Source organism: Mustela erminea, chromosome 15 (genome assembly GCF_009829155.1).
Source record: "Mustela erminea isolate mMusErm1 chromosome 15, mMusErm1.Pri, whole genome shotgun sequence".
NCBI classification, from domain to species: Eukaryota; Metazoa; Chordata; class Mammalia; order Carnivora; family Mustelidae; genus Mustela; species Mustela erminea.
In genome coordinates, this window is record NC_045628.1 from 30,341,303 (window position 1) to 30,355,781 (window position 14,479).

General features: G+C 41.9%; 1 protein-coding gene and 1 pseudogene across 1 annotated transcript in view; one reads left to right on the forward strand and one right to left on the reverse strand.

The window, feature by feature from the left end:
- The window catches only part of LOC116574028, a 68,634-nt pseudogene extending 58,169 nt beyond the window's left edge, over window positions 1-10,465 (reverse strand).
- Window positions 10,466-10,483: 18 nt separating this feature from the next.
- The window catches only part of LOC116574029 (E3 ubiquitin-protein ligase MYCBP2-like), a 56,988-nt gene continuing 52,992 nt past the window's right edge, over window positions 10,484-14,479 (forward strand). The window contains exon 1 of the mRNA XM_032314555.1: window positions 10,484-11,088. Coding sequence (XP_032170446.1) covers window positions 10,787-11,088 — 302 coding nt within the window. The 5' untranslated portion in view covers window positions 10,484-10,786. The remainder of the gene's footprint in view (window positions 11,089-14,479) is intronic.

The following is a 14,479-nucleotide window of genomic DNA, read 5'->3' on the forward strand; positions in this document are numbered from 1 at the left end:
TGACTCAGATCATGAACTCAGGGTTGTGAGATCATAGGCCTGTATGCTCAGCAGGGATTCTGCTGGAAAATCCCTCTCTCTTTACAACCTCCCCTCCTTCTCTAAAATAAACAAATAAATCTTAAAAACAAAAAACCAAAAATCTCTTGTGATTCCATTAGACCCACCTGGATAATCCAGGATAATCTTCATCTAAAGATCTTAAACTTGATCACATCTGCAAAGTCCCTTTTTCCATGTAAGGTATTCACAGTTTCTAAGGATTACAATGTGGACAATTTTGTGGGGGGTCTTAATTTGATCTACCACAAATATACATCAACTGTCACATATCATTTACTATAAAGTGAATCCCCTGGTCTGAGACAATGGTTTTCAGAATCCCTTATTTATGAAACAGAGTTGTGTAAGCCTTCAGATAACAGTTCTGGCCAATGTGGGTAGGGAAAGCAAATTCACAGCAGACTATGCATCACCCCCACCCAAGTTGAATCACTGGCCTTTCCAGGGTGGAATATAATTTTCTTGCAAGTGGCTGGTTGGTCTTCAGGGTTTACACCATATTAAGGACTTATTGTTGGTATATTTTGCTGGCAGGTTGTAAGTTTGGCTGTTGCAGTAGCTAGATCAGCATTGTTAAGGCAGAGAACTAACTGTAAGTTCCATAGCTACTCTGTGCATGTGCACCATAGCTATTCTGCACCATAGCTACCCTGTGCATGTGCTCTGCATGTCCCCTGTGGGTGGACAAAAGTAGAGCCTAGCAAATATCAACTATGTGGTCATTTATCGTCTCTATCTTGATAGGATATTCTCTGATGCACATCACCATGTGATTTGATTCAAAGACTGCCACACTTCATGTCCACTCTCATACATCCATTCACATGTCTCTTCCACAGCCCTTCTTCTCTCCAATCTTTCAGTCTTTCTATTTCCAAGCCCCTATCAGTTGCCAAAGCCATCTGCCACTACCTGTGAGTCTTACTTCAGGTCATTTGCTCTTTATATGCAAAATGCTTGAACAAAACTTAGCCTTTTTTCTCCTCCACCAGCCAGTTTTAAGGGACTTCATAATCCCACACAACAACATTAATTGAGCTTAGAGGCAGGTACCAGTTCAATAATGGTTAATGGACACAGGAGTCTGGCCACACATCCATACAGCTTACTTGTGTTCTGGGCCTGCTCATGCCCAATCATGGATATATTACTTACTCTGACCATAGGTTTTTTTGTTTTGTTTTGTTTTGTTTTTTTGTTTTTTTAGTTTTTTAAAAGATCTATTTATTTATTTGACAGACAGAAATCACAAGGAAGCAGAGAGGCAGACAGAGAGAGAGGTGGAAGCAGGCTCCCTGCTGAGCAGAGAGGCCGACGTGGGGCTCGATCCCAGGACCCTGGGATCATGACCCGAGCTGAAGGCAGAGGCTTTAACTCACTGAGCCACCCAGGCGCCCCCTGACCATAGGTTTTGCTGGGCCCATTGGACCTTATGAATTAGTGGGTCTGACAAAACTCAGCTCCTTACAGGCAGTTCAACAACTTGACATCTCATGGTAAGGTGCTCTGTCTCTATCAGGGCCCAAATAGCCTGGCAGACTTTTTTTTGCTAAAAGGTTTTTTGGTGTTTTTTGTTTGTTTGTTTTGGTTTTGGGGTTTTTTTGCCTTGCTTCAGAACCCGTGCACTTTTCTTTATGATTCATTTCCCATTCATTCTCCAGCATCTTTCCCCACCACTGATACATCTAATATCATAGGCGCTGTCATGTTGTATGGTCCAAGAAGCAAAACTGCTCTCTTTACAGTTAAGAGATGATGCAGAGCCCTTTACTGTTCTGGGCAGTACTTTAAGTTGGCAGCCATCTGTGTCATTCAGGAAATGTGTCAGAGCAATATTCTCAAGTAAATATTATGCCTGTAGACTCAGAGAAGCCTAGCAAGTGTTGTTCCTCCTTCTTTGTGGTAGGAAGTGTGAAATGTGATAACTTACCCTTTATTTTGTAGGAGATTTTTGACATGTTTTGGACCACTGGAACCCTAACTTTCAGCATTTCATTTCTCTTCCCAGTACATCTATGGTGCTCAGAAGAGTAATCTAGTTCCAATATCTTTATAATGAACACTTTCCTTAGCCTCTCAAAAGCTTAGGTTATTGCACCTACAAGTGCTTTCCATCTGCAATTATCCTATCTTAGTTCACCTCCAGTGAAAGTTTCAGCAATTGCACAGTTCTACCCATCTCAGGGCTATCACACCCAACCTACCACCATTGATGGTCTGTTGGGTTTTTTGTTGATGCATAATAGTATGGCCACAAACTCAGTGGTTGACTTTATCACACACTTACTATTTGACAGTTTCCATACTTTAGAAGACTAAGCATAGGGGTGCCTGGGTGGCTCAGTGGGTTAAGCCTCTGCCTTCGGCTCAGGTCATGTTTTAGGGTCCTGGGATCGAGCCCCACATTGGGCTCTCTGCTCAGCGGGGAGCCTGCTTCTTTCTCTCTTTCTCTCTCTCTTTCTCTCAGCCTGCTTCTCTGCCTACTTGTGATCTCTGTCTGTCAAATAAATAAAATCTTATAGAAGAAGAAGAAGAAGAAGAAGAAGACGACGACGAATAGGCATGGCTTAGCTCTGTCCTCTGCAAGGCTGCAACCAAGGTATCACTTGGGGCTACAGTCTCATCCAAGACTCAATTGAGAAAGGAACAACTTCCAAAGCCAGGTATTTTTTTGGCAGAATTTAGTTCCTCACAGGCTGCCAGACTGTGGGACTCAGTCGTTATTGGCTGTTGGCCAGAGGCTACCATTGGCTCCTTGCTATGTGGACCTCCCCATGCTGTAGCTTACACATGGCAGCTTGTTCCTTCCACATCAACAAGGAAATGGAGGCCTCAGCAAGACGAGAGTGATAATATAATACTAATTAGTCACATATGTGTAAATGTGTACATCATGTCATTTTTGCATTATTCTATTGGTTTGAAGAAAATTTCAGGTCCTACCGTACAAAGGAGAAAGGCTTATATAAGAGCAGGTATATTAGGAGATGGAGATCATGGGGTCCCCCTAGAAACTGTCCACCACAGATGAGATCCCCATTGTCAACCAACCAGCGGATGATCAAGATCTAACATCCATCCCATTTTAGAGTTCACTTTTTCAGACCACTCCCTATACCAACTGACTTAAGTCAGGTTCCTTGAGAAACAGACTTAAAAGTGGAGACTTGCATGCAGGAGGTTTATTGCTGAGTGCTTTCAAAAACAGCCTGCAAATGAGTGAGGAAAGGAGGATGGCTTAAGAGAGAGAAAGAAATGGAACTGCAATGCAATTGCAACAAAGGCCTTAGCTAATTCCATGCAGAATTAAGGAGCAGGGATGGCTCTTCAGAATCATCCTGAATTAAAGTCAGAGGTCCAGATCTTTGTATACCACATCTACCTGTTATTTGATGAGGATTCCCTCTGGGGATGGAGTGGAACCTTCAGCGAGACAGCTCCCTAAAGCCAAGAGTAACTTTTGAAAGGTGAGCAGTCAACACTCCCAGAAGCTAGGGGAATAAGTGCCTCAGATCTGGAAGGTAATGTGGGAGGCATATCACTGCAGAAATCTTTAATAAATCCAATAGCATGATATAAAACATAGTTTAGTGAACTATCTGATGTTGTGACTTGAATAAAGCAAAGAAATTTAGGACCCATGGGAATGAGTGGATTTTTATGCTTTTGACTATTTTTTCATAAATATTTCTTCTTCCAGGCAGACTACTCAAAGAAACTAGATAGAAAGCACATTTTTTTTTGGATAAGATGTTGGAGCTGGTGTATCAAGTAGGAACATTTTTATTTACAAGTAACAGAATACCTCATTAACAGTAACTGAGACAATTTAGAGTTCTTTTTCTTGCATAAAAACAAGTTTGAAATTTTGTTCAATGACTCTATAATGTCAAGGCCAATGTCAGTGATGCTCTCTGCCTTTATCTCATACCGCTTGTTTCATGGTTACCAAATGTCAGCCATCCTGTTCATTTTTAAAGTGGAAATAGAGACAGAAGCAATAAGAAGAGATTTTCCTTTATATTTTTGGCCTAAATTGTGTCCTAAAGCCAATCCTAAATACAGGAGAGGCTCACAGAGAGAATATTTCACTTTTTCCAGACTTTAAAGTAGAGGAAAGCAAGGAAGGTGGGGGGACAGTGCATTTGGACTGGGTGTGGTGGATCAATCAATTTTGTTTTCAAACCAGGTTTCTGTTTTGCTGACTGAGCTCAGATGCACAAGCTTTAAAGACCAGATATGAGATGATAAAATGCCATCATTTTGCTGAGAAGCCAAATCAAGTCTCTTATTTGGATGGAAGACTATTCGTATCACTTAGGTCCAAACAGGAAAACAGAAAGGCATGTGAGAGGTCATTAAGAGAGAGAATTGAATATGAGGAACTAATTGCAACAGTAGTGAAGGAACTGAAAAGCCCAATGAAGGACAGGCATCTAAGAATTGATATCTGCAGTTAGTCACTATAATGCATAAGGCTGGAGAGACCAAAGGAGGAGATGCTATTACCAGATTCTGGGACCCAGGGTTGCCCAATGAGAACTGGGTCCACAACAGAGGTTACCTGGCTAGAATTGGATCATGGAAGGAGAAGTTGCCCAGCCGGAGTGGAACCACAGAGAAGATGAGGGGAGATATTGCCCAAAGCAGAAAGGGGTAAGGTGGGGTAAAAGGTTTGGAGGCATGGTTTCTCCCCTCTTCCCACTTCCCAACCATCTATCTCACTCCATTGGCTGAATTTTACTTGAAGCTAGCTGTCAAGGGAGCCTGGAAAATGTAGTTTGCGAGGTTCACTCCCTTGCTGTACAGAGCAGAGTAGGGAAATGGAGAGAAATGGATTCAGAAACAAATGAGCAAATGATCGCCCCTCCATCTCACCCTCATGTAGAGGTGGACTTTAGGAATACTTGTGTGGAAGCCATAGTTTTTCTCCAGAAGCAATGTTGTCTTTGCTCTTCCACATAAATAATTTCGTTCCCAACATGTGACATCATACAGATAAGACTATTCTCTCTATACTAAGAAAATACTGTCACCAAAAATTAATTTTGGGAAGTATGAACTATTTTTCATGTATTATATTTCTTAGAAACTTTTAAACAGCTCTGGCCCAGTATGAAAGCAAACCTGATATTAAAGAAAGGGGGCAAAATCTTTAATTATGAAGAACTAATATATCAACTTATTTTTACTTTCAAAATAAAAAGTAAAAATATTGATCAAAACAGGAACTTGAACTAGGTAGGGCTAAGACTTTCATGTTAAATATAGGTAAATTAACAGAGAATGTGAGCCATGGATGGTATATAATTTCTGACCCTAGGAGTGTACCATAGCCACCAGCCATTTGAGAAGAAATTATGATCTGTTTTGACTATTGTATCAAAATGCAACTATCAGTTAGAATTCCCAAAACCCACTGAACTTAATGAAAGTAAGCAATATGTTTTGTGACTTAACAAATCATATAAGAGCAGAGTATTTTAGGGAAACAAATAATTTTTGGATTCTATTTTTCTTGTCAGGTCAAGATACAGTTAATCTGTGTTTGTGAAAAGGACTATATTAAAAAACATACTTCTAAATCCAAGTGTATAACTCAAAGTTTATAACTGTTTGTTTCTTCTGGTACAAGACTGGGATACACTTCAAATAAGGGAGACCACACATACTATTAATAATAACAGTTACGCTTGATAGGTAGTATGCTAAGCAAATCCCTCATATATATTATTTAACTTAATCCTCAAGGAGTCTAATGAAGTAAGTGCTCTTATTACCTTCATTTTATTGATAAGAAAACAGCCTGGCAGAGGGTACATGTCTTTAAAATAAGATCACGCTTAGTATAATCATTTTAGAACCATGTAGATAGATCCTGATATCTGGATTAGGAAGAAATATCTTAACAACAAAGTATTTCAAGGAAATTTTGATATGACAAAATTACTATTATGTAAAAATTTCAATAGTGCTTCAGGTTTAGGAAGATACGATTTTATTATTAAACTATTTAACCTTAACAATAATGACCAACTTAATATTTATAAACTACAGTGAAGTTTTCAATGTTAAAATGCAAGGTTCTTACATTTGTCTTTCACAGAATTATACTTTATACGCCTTTATCATTTGTGAAAGCTTTTTTTGGTTTAAAATGCATCACAACAATAAGATTTTCAAAACATGAAAACTAAGATGAATAAAAAGAAAAAAGCATTAATTCTTCATACCTACAAATTATGGAATCTTCCAAAGCTCTAAAAACATTTATTTAAAGCAAGAGGTCATGATATCTAGGGAAGCCAATATGTAATTTTTGTGTAAAAGAGTTTAAATTGCCATGTTGAATTTTTTTTTCTGTTTATTTTGGAGTATTAAATATAGTACAAAAGCAATTTTCATTTTAAGTGCCTATGGTCATTTTGTCAAGAATGTAGAATCATGGTCCTTAAGGGAAGCTTACCGAAGAGTGAAATACTTCCTCACTGTTCAAGCTTGAGCATTTTTTTCCTTCTAAATTGTTCTCAGCTACTAAGTTTGGTCTTAAAAATGGTCTCAGCTACCAATTTTGTTTTTAAATGTCCCAACACTGTTGTACAAATTTGGGAAACAACCCTGACTCTTGACTTGACCACAGCATTTTCAGCAGTCTTGATGTTCCTCATAACATACGTGCTTCCTGTGTTTGTAATCTTATAGCTTTAGTACAATGTTAACCTTTTAAATGAAACTAACAACATTAATCATTGTCCTCTTACATACACTTTATGGTTTCTGTCTGTTATTTACTACATCAGTGTTGAAGGCTTCCTTTTAAAAAAAAAAAAAAAAAACCAAAAAACATATCCTTAAAGATACAGAGTACATAAAATACAAATCTGAAGAGTTTAGAAAATTGTACGCCCAAGTTTGCAACGTCAAGTGGAAAAGAGAGACCAAATCTGTGATTATACCTATGAAAGATGAAGCCATAGTCCTACACAATCATTGAGGAGAGATGCTTTTGAGAAATGAACATGATTATCATCCACAGACTAAAAAATACTACACATGTGTTTTATTTTAAAATTTCGTTATAAAATGGGCAAAGTCAGGATTTGCCGGAGTTCCATGTTATTCTTTACGGGCGATTGTGTCCTTAAGTCTCGTCTAGCCAATTCTGACACCCAACCCGCCCAGGGCTCCCTGCACCCTCCCTCCGAACCAAAGGCACACACACGCCCAGCCTGGCCAGAAGATAAAGCTAAGATGGCAGCGCCGAAAGTGCTGGGGCCGCACTCAGTGGGGCTGGAAAAACAGAAGCAAATCTCTTTATATTCTTTCATTCTGCATATTCTTGACTAACAAGGGCCCCCCATTCCCACGCCCACCACAGAGGCAGTATGAGGTATTCAGTAGTAGTACGCGCAGGATTGACAGGAGGGGACTTCTGCTTTGCACGCGACGAGAAACCCACATCCCCCGTCTGCAGCGACGGCTCAGGTGGCTCTCGCGCATTACCTTGGGGACCACCTTCCCCTCAAATCCCCTTGGCAATGGAATTAAGGGTGACTTTCGTTCCCGGCATGCGCCCGATTCCCCGCCAACCCAAGGGAACCTTCCCAATGCCCAGCTGCCAGGGCAGTAGCTGTAGCAGTGCCCAGGGAGCGCGCAGTGCCCGGGCAGGAAAGAGAGACGGCGCAGGAGAAAAAAACTGCATTGGCTATCAATTTAGGGTAGAGCAGCCCTTGCTGCTGCCGTGGAAGGAAATGCGGCCAACCGCTACAGAAACGCCACTCTCCGCCACCTAAGTGAGCATGTGTGCGACTCCGCGCACGCCTAGTTGCACCGCTCAATGACAACGGGTTTCGCAGGAAATTATCCAGTTACCGGGTTTTGCGCGTACCCAGAAGGCCCAGGAAGGGGCCTGCCTGGGACTGAAGCGCGAGGTAAAAGCCGAAGCGAAATTAAGGGGTGGGAAGAACTCTGAGAACCTTGCCGCCGCTGGATTCTATCCCCATTAGAGACTCCAAGGGCGCTGTGACTGAGCAAGCCACTCCCTAAACCCGGACTGGAAATGCTTCTTTTTGCAGGCGACCTTCATTAATTCATTTACCCAATATTTGGTTCCCTCCTGCTTAAGGCTAGAGCCTGTGCTAGGAGCTGAGAATGTAGTGGGGGAACTGACACAGCCACCGTTCCGTCCTCACGGAAAAGTCTAGTGTTCTGTTCTGTGTATTACAATTGGAGAAAAGCCATGTGCCAAGGTGGACATCCTAGATGTTTGAAGTTTTTCTGCAATCCCATGCAATACCCTTTGACCATTATTCCGAGGATGAAGTTTACCCAAAGACATACAAATAGCAGTCAGAATCTAAATTCTGGATTGTCAGAGCCTGTTGGCTACCTGGCTGGTTGATCAACAGTAATGAGCCCTTGCAGCTTCTACTCGTTGGGGTCTTTAACTGTCCTAGTATTTCACTGTCTCAATATCTTGTCTGTTGGGGGGGGGGTGCTTCCTGTCCAACGCTGAGGTTTTTAACTGTGCTGAAGCATCAGGACGGGAATTTAGTTTAACAATTACTGGTGACCTACTATGTGCCAGTTTCTAGACTAGGGATTGAGGAAGACACAAAGATAAATAAGAAGCTCTTGTTTATGAGCTCATAGTTGAGAAAACAAGTACAAAACCTGTTTAACAGGGCTATTCACAGTGCTAAAATATCATGACTTCCCAAGCCAGTCCTTTTGGCCCTATGGTCTTTTTTTTTTTTTTTTAAGAGTTTATTTATTCATTTGACACACACACACACACACACACACACACACACACAGAGAGAGAGAGAGAGAGATCACAAGTAGGCAGGCAGAGAGAGAGGGGGAAGCAGGGTCAGAGAGCCTGATGTGGGGCTCAATCCCAGGATCCTGAGATCATGACCTGAACCAAAGACAGAGGTTCAACCCAGAGCCACCCAGGCACCCTTGTCCCTATGTTTCTATTATCCCACTTGTAGCTATCATTTTTTTAAAATGAAAATGACATTCATACGTTAAAGCCCCAGCTAAAATGCACTGCTTTAGCACTCTCTTCCAGCAAAAGCTAGAATTAATTTATTTCTCCACTCCTTGTTTATACTTTCCAAAACACTAACCAAGGTTTTGGTTGTTTTTTTGTTTTGTTTTGTTTTTTGAAAAGTACACTTGTGGAAAGGGCTAGTAAATAGAGAGGCACTCGTGTGAACCACTTGGGTGGTTCAGTGGGTGGAGCAGTGGACTCATGGTTTCCACTCAGGCCAAGGTCTCAGGGGTTCTGGGTTTCTAGGAGCATCCTGCCTTCCCCGTGCATACAAGCAAGCAAGCCCCCCCCAATAAATAAATAACCCCCCCTTTTTTAAGAGCCAGTAAGTGGATAAAGAAAATAGTCCTGGGAATGATAGGATTAGGAAGTTATTTTGTCAAGAGTATAAACTGGGCAGACTCTTCAAATTGAGAGTCAAATAGGAAAAACTTAGGAATCAAGGTTCATTGGCACATGCATTTCTAGAGCAGGTATTTATACAGGGTTAGTAGACTAGCTTGGCACAAGAGACTCAGCAAATGTTACATTTTAAGAGATAAAATGTTAAGATCTTTGGTAGATATGACGTTTTCAGATGTCACACATAGTCACAATTAACAGCTTCAGGTCAGATTCAGGAATTATCTCTAGTAACGTAAGTCTGGGCAGAAAAAGATAAGCCATTGAGTGACCGCTGTCAGGAGATAAGAGTGCATTCTAAAGAAGAGTGTGGGGTCAACGTAGTATGTAAGAAAAGTACTACTGCCCTAAGGTTTGGCTCTGTGGTAAATGTTGAGAAAAAGAATTTAGGAAATGTGACTTGTCTGCAAATTCTACTTTTTTAATCTGTGAATTCCACTTTCATAGAAAAAAAAAATACACTAGCTTACTACCTGTTTTTCGAAATTAAAAGGATTTTAATCCTAATGATAAAACATCTAAAATAAGATCACCACTGATACTTCTAATTTGGCTGGTCTTCTCTGCCTGTGATTCTGAATTAACCAGAACTCTTCTCAGAAAATCTTCATGTTGGGAGTGCACACTTTGAGAAAAAGTATCAGGAGGGTACGTAACACTCATTCTCCAGCGGGGAGGACATTCCCTCTTTCAAGTCCAAGCTCCCACCTGAGGGGAACCCCATTACCTGAAGCCAAGAGTCTGTAGCTGACAGCCTTCCCAGCACTTTCCTTACGCTTCCTCAAGCTGCTAGTAAAACACGGAGAGGTGGATTTCTTTCAGATTCCGCACCACTCAAACGCCCCACACCCAAAGCCCTGAGGCTGAGGGAGTGGTGGCGAGAGGGGGGTGGGGAGGGAAAAGGGCTGGAGTTACTGAGCATGTGCAAGGAGTGGCGCATGCCCAGTGCGGACAGCAGCTTCCCATTGCGGGTAACCCCGGCGGTGGCAGCGGTGGCGGCGGCGGCAGCGGCGGCACCGCCTCCTCCTCACACTCCCGAGGTGGCGGGGTTAGATGAGCGGTCCCAGTAGCGGCGAGGGCGGCGCAGGGGGGAGAAAGAGAAGACGGAGGAGGAGGAGGAGGACGCCGTCTTTGTAGTGCCCTGCTGCGGGAACGAGAGGCCGCTGCCAGAGCCGTCGTCGTTGGAAAAGGGCTGTGTGCGCGCGCGTGTCTGCTTGCCCGGCCCGCAGGGACGAGGCGGCGGTGGCGGCGGCGGCGGCGAGGATGATGATGTGCTCTGCGACTGCCTCCCCCGCCGCCGCCTCCTCGGGGCCCGGCGGGGACGGATTCTTCCCAGCCGCCACCATCTCTTCCTCCTCGGCGCCGGGGGCGCTGTTCATGCCGGTTCCCGAGGGCTCTGTGGCTGCGGCGGGGCTGGGGCTGGGTCTGCCGGCCGCGGACTCCCGGGGTCACTACCAGCTGCTGCTGTCAGGCCGGGCCCTGGCCGACCGCTATCGGAGGATTTACACAGCTGCGCTCAGTGACAGGGACCAGGGGGGCAGCAACGCTGGACACCCAGCCTCCAGGTGCGTCTCCAGTGCCCTTGCTTGGGCCACATGCCGCATGTGTGTGCGTTCGTGTGTGTGCGTTCGTGTGTGTGTACGTGCATGCATGTATGTGTGTCTGCGTACCTGTTTACTGAGTTGTCTTTCTACAAGGGCTTGATGCTGGGTGGTGGAAGCACTTACTGAGATAGGGTGCGGTGGCAACAATTTCTGCCGTGTGTGTGACTGTCTTTGTGGGGGGTTAGTGAGAGTGGGAGGTAGCATGTGATGTTAGAAAAGGTGATGGTGCCGGTCGGTTACGACACGTGTGTGTGTGTATTGTTGAGGAGGGAGGAGGGATTGGTAGAGGCTAAGAGGGCATTGCACGGAGAGAATTTGCAAGAGTGGTGAAGGAAGTGGCGTTCCAGAACCTCTGCCGCAATGGTATTTGCACGTATTTTACCAACTACCCCCCCCCACCCCCCAGTGATATTCCATCCTCCACTTTCCACCCCCAAAAAATCTACCTTTCACTTAAGGAGAGCAATGGTATAGGTTAAGGATGGTGTCATATATTGGATGAGTTTTAAATAATCGTGCCGTTGGGTAAGGCACGGAGTTTAAGAGATTTATGCAAAGGAGATGCAGAAGGAGATTTATGTGGATGTGAAACGGTGTCTAGTAGAGATTTTTAGAGCTGTACTTTGGTAACAACTGGACATTTTGGTATTCTAGAGATGTGATTGCAGCTGCACTTGTGTTCTGATGTCCTATCAGCCATTTCCTTTCATCTTATGTTCTATTTCCCCTATTATTTATAGGCTTTAGAGTAGAAGAGGGTGAAGGGGTTTTGTGGGGAAAGGGGGAAAGCTGTAGAATTTCTAAATATGACTGCTTACAGTGTTTAGCTTCCACCAACTAGAAAATTTGAGTAGCTCCTACAATCTCTTCCTAGGCTCACTGTATCTTAAGCTTCCTTGATATAAAGAGATGTTAATCACTTTCATTTTCTTTTTCTTAAAATGTGGGTGTCTTTTTGCTGAGGGTTCTCCTATTGTTTTCTTTTCCTTGTCCCTACATGCCACATACCCTGAAGGATGATGACTGACTTGTTTCACCAGCTTGGCTTTGACAGTGGTAATTGGGAGTTTCCTTCATCTTTTTTTCTCACAGCTTCTTGCAACACGTGGGGGAAAGCATAGTAGTATTTTGTCAATAAGTTCCAGAGTTTACTGTACTTATTGAATGTGCAGTGTATTAGGCAGTAATAAGATGTCCTTTAATTATGAAAGGGCTTATGCAGTTAAGTCAGGTATTTGTAGTTTACCATTGTGTACTGGGGCTCTTACCCATTGCAGAGGTGTTAAGAAGGAGCTTTGTTCACACTTTTTATGGGTAATTGTTTACAGGATTGGGCAGTTTATCATTTGGGTATAAATATATATAATGACCTTTTGCTATCTAAACTGAAGGCCATAGTGGCACAAACCGATTTCTTGCTCATGTTTTTGAAAATAGCACAAAACCTCATTAGACAGTTTGCTCTGATAGTTATAATTTTGAGCTGTGAGTTTCTGAATTATGGCACTTTAGGTACATCTTTACAAACCCCTCTCGAACTTTAATTTATTATGTATATTGTTCCAGGCTTATAATTTGTGACTGGCATTCCTATATTAACTTTCTACTAGTATACTTGTGTAGTAATAATACAGTTTTGTGTATCTAGAGCTATATTATATATATTATATATTATAACAGTTTTAGACAAAATTCATATAGATTAATCACGTATATAACATTTATTAGTGATTTTTGGTCATTGATCCATTTTTGTACAGCCTATCAATTACAATTAATGAAGAATTAGTTCACATATTTTAAGAAGTAGTCATGGAAACCAGCTTAAGGTGTGTATTACTGCCTTCTAGTGCTCATTCAGAACACTATTGCTTATTCTAGTTTGCATTATTTTATCTAAGTGAGCCTGCGACTATTTTTTATTGGGAATTTGCATAAGAATTCAATCACATTTTTGTTAAATATGACACGGCAAGTGGAGCTTGGATTTAGGTTGTGAATGAATGGTACAATTATTTGAATGGGGGCACTAGTTGGGTTAGAAGAGAAGATGAGATCTTTAAAGACAGAGAATAGAGCCAGAATAGAAGATGAAGCTCTAGTGAGCTTCCAATTTAAAGGTGTGAGAGAGAGGAGATAGTGAAGGAAGCTGAAAAAAAGAGAAAAAAGAAGACAGCTGTGAGACAGTGGCACCTCTGGTCTTAAGAAAGTGGATTAAAAGTCTTCAGCAGTGTTAAATACTTAAAAAGTGAGAACACTTTCCCCGTCACTGGGTATCTTTTGAGGAAGTGGTCATAAGAGAGATGTGAGGAGTCATTGAGAGATGTTGGGGTAACGGGCAGTTGCAGGATTGAGGGAAGGATATTCAAATATGGGAGAGTGGGTGGGAAATGTTCAGTAAGTGGAGAAGGAGAAATTAAAGAGGTGGGAGAGGGGATAATTAATGGAGAGAGGTCAAAGAGATCTCAGAGACAGGTTTAAGATATTGGTGGAGAAGTTAGCCCTTGAAAAAAATTAAGGGCTAGTCTTCCTCTAATTTAGAAAGGGAGGAGTTAACTATAAAGACTGGAGTTTATTGAGGCTAAGAACTCTATCCTATTCATTTTAGTAATCCCAATGTATAGCACAGGTTTTGGCATCCATTCTGTAAATACCAACAGTCTGGTGTGTGCCAGGCTCTGTTTTATGTGCTGAAGATGTACCAGTGAGAAAAATAGACAAGATCTCTACTCTCTTGGAACTTCTGCTCTAGTGGGGAGAAATAGACAACTGATTGTTTCAGGTAGTGATAAGTAACTATGAAAGAAAGAAAACCAATTATATGTGATAGATGATTTATAGTGGGGGAGCAATTTTAGGTAGGGTGTTCAGGGCAGGTCTCAAGATTTAAGTTGAATCATAATGATGGAAAGGCAGATCTAGAGGAAGAGTGTTTTAAGAAATTATAAAGGCTCTGAGGTGGGAACAAGCTTGTGTTCAAGGGACAAAAAATAAGGCAAATGGGTTATGTCGGTGTTGAATAAATTAATTACTGTGGATTATATTTTATATGTTCTGTAGAGTAGTTGAGGGATGCAAGCCTAATGGAGTCAGTGATTTTGATGGCATTTTGGTGAGGTGGTTAAGAGCTTAGACTCTGAAACTAGACTGGTTTTTCAGTCCTGGCTCTACCACTTTTTAGCTGTGTGACTTTGGATATATTATATAATTTACTTGCTTCAAGATTTTGAAAAAATTTTTTATTGTGATATAATTGGCATATAACATTATATTAGTTTCATGTTTATCACATAATAATTACATTTTGGTATATATTGTGAAATCACTAATAAGTGTAAACATCCATCACCAC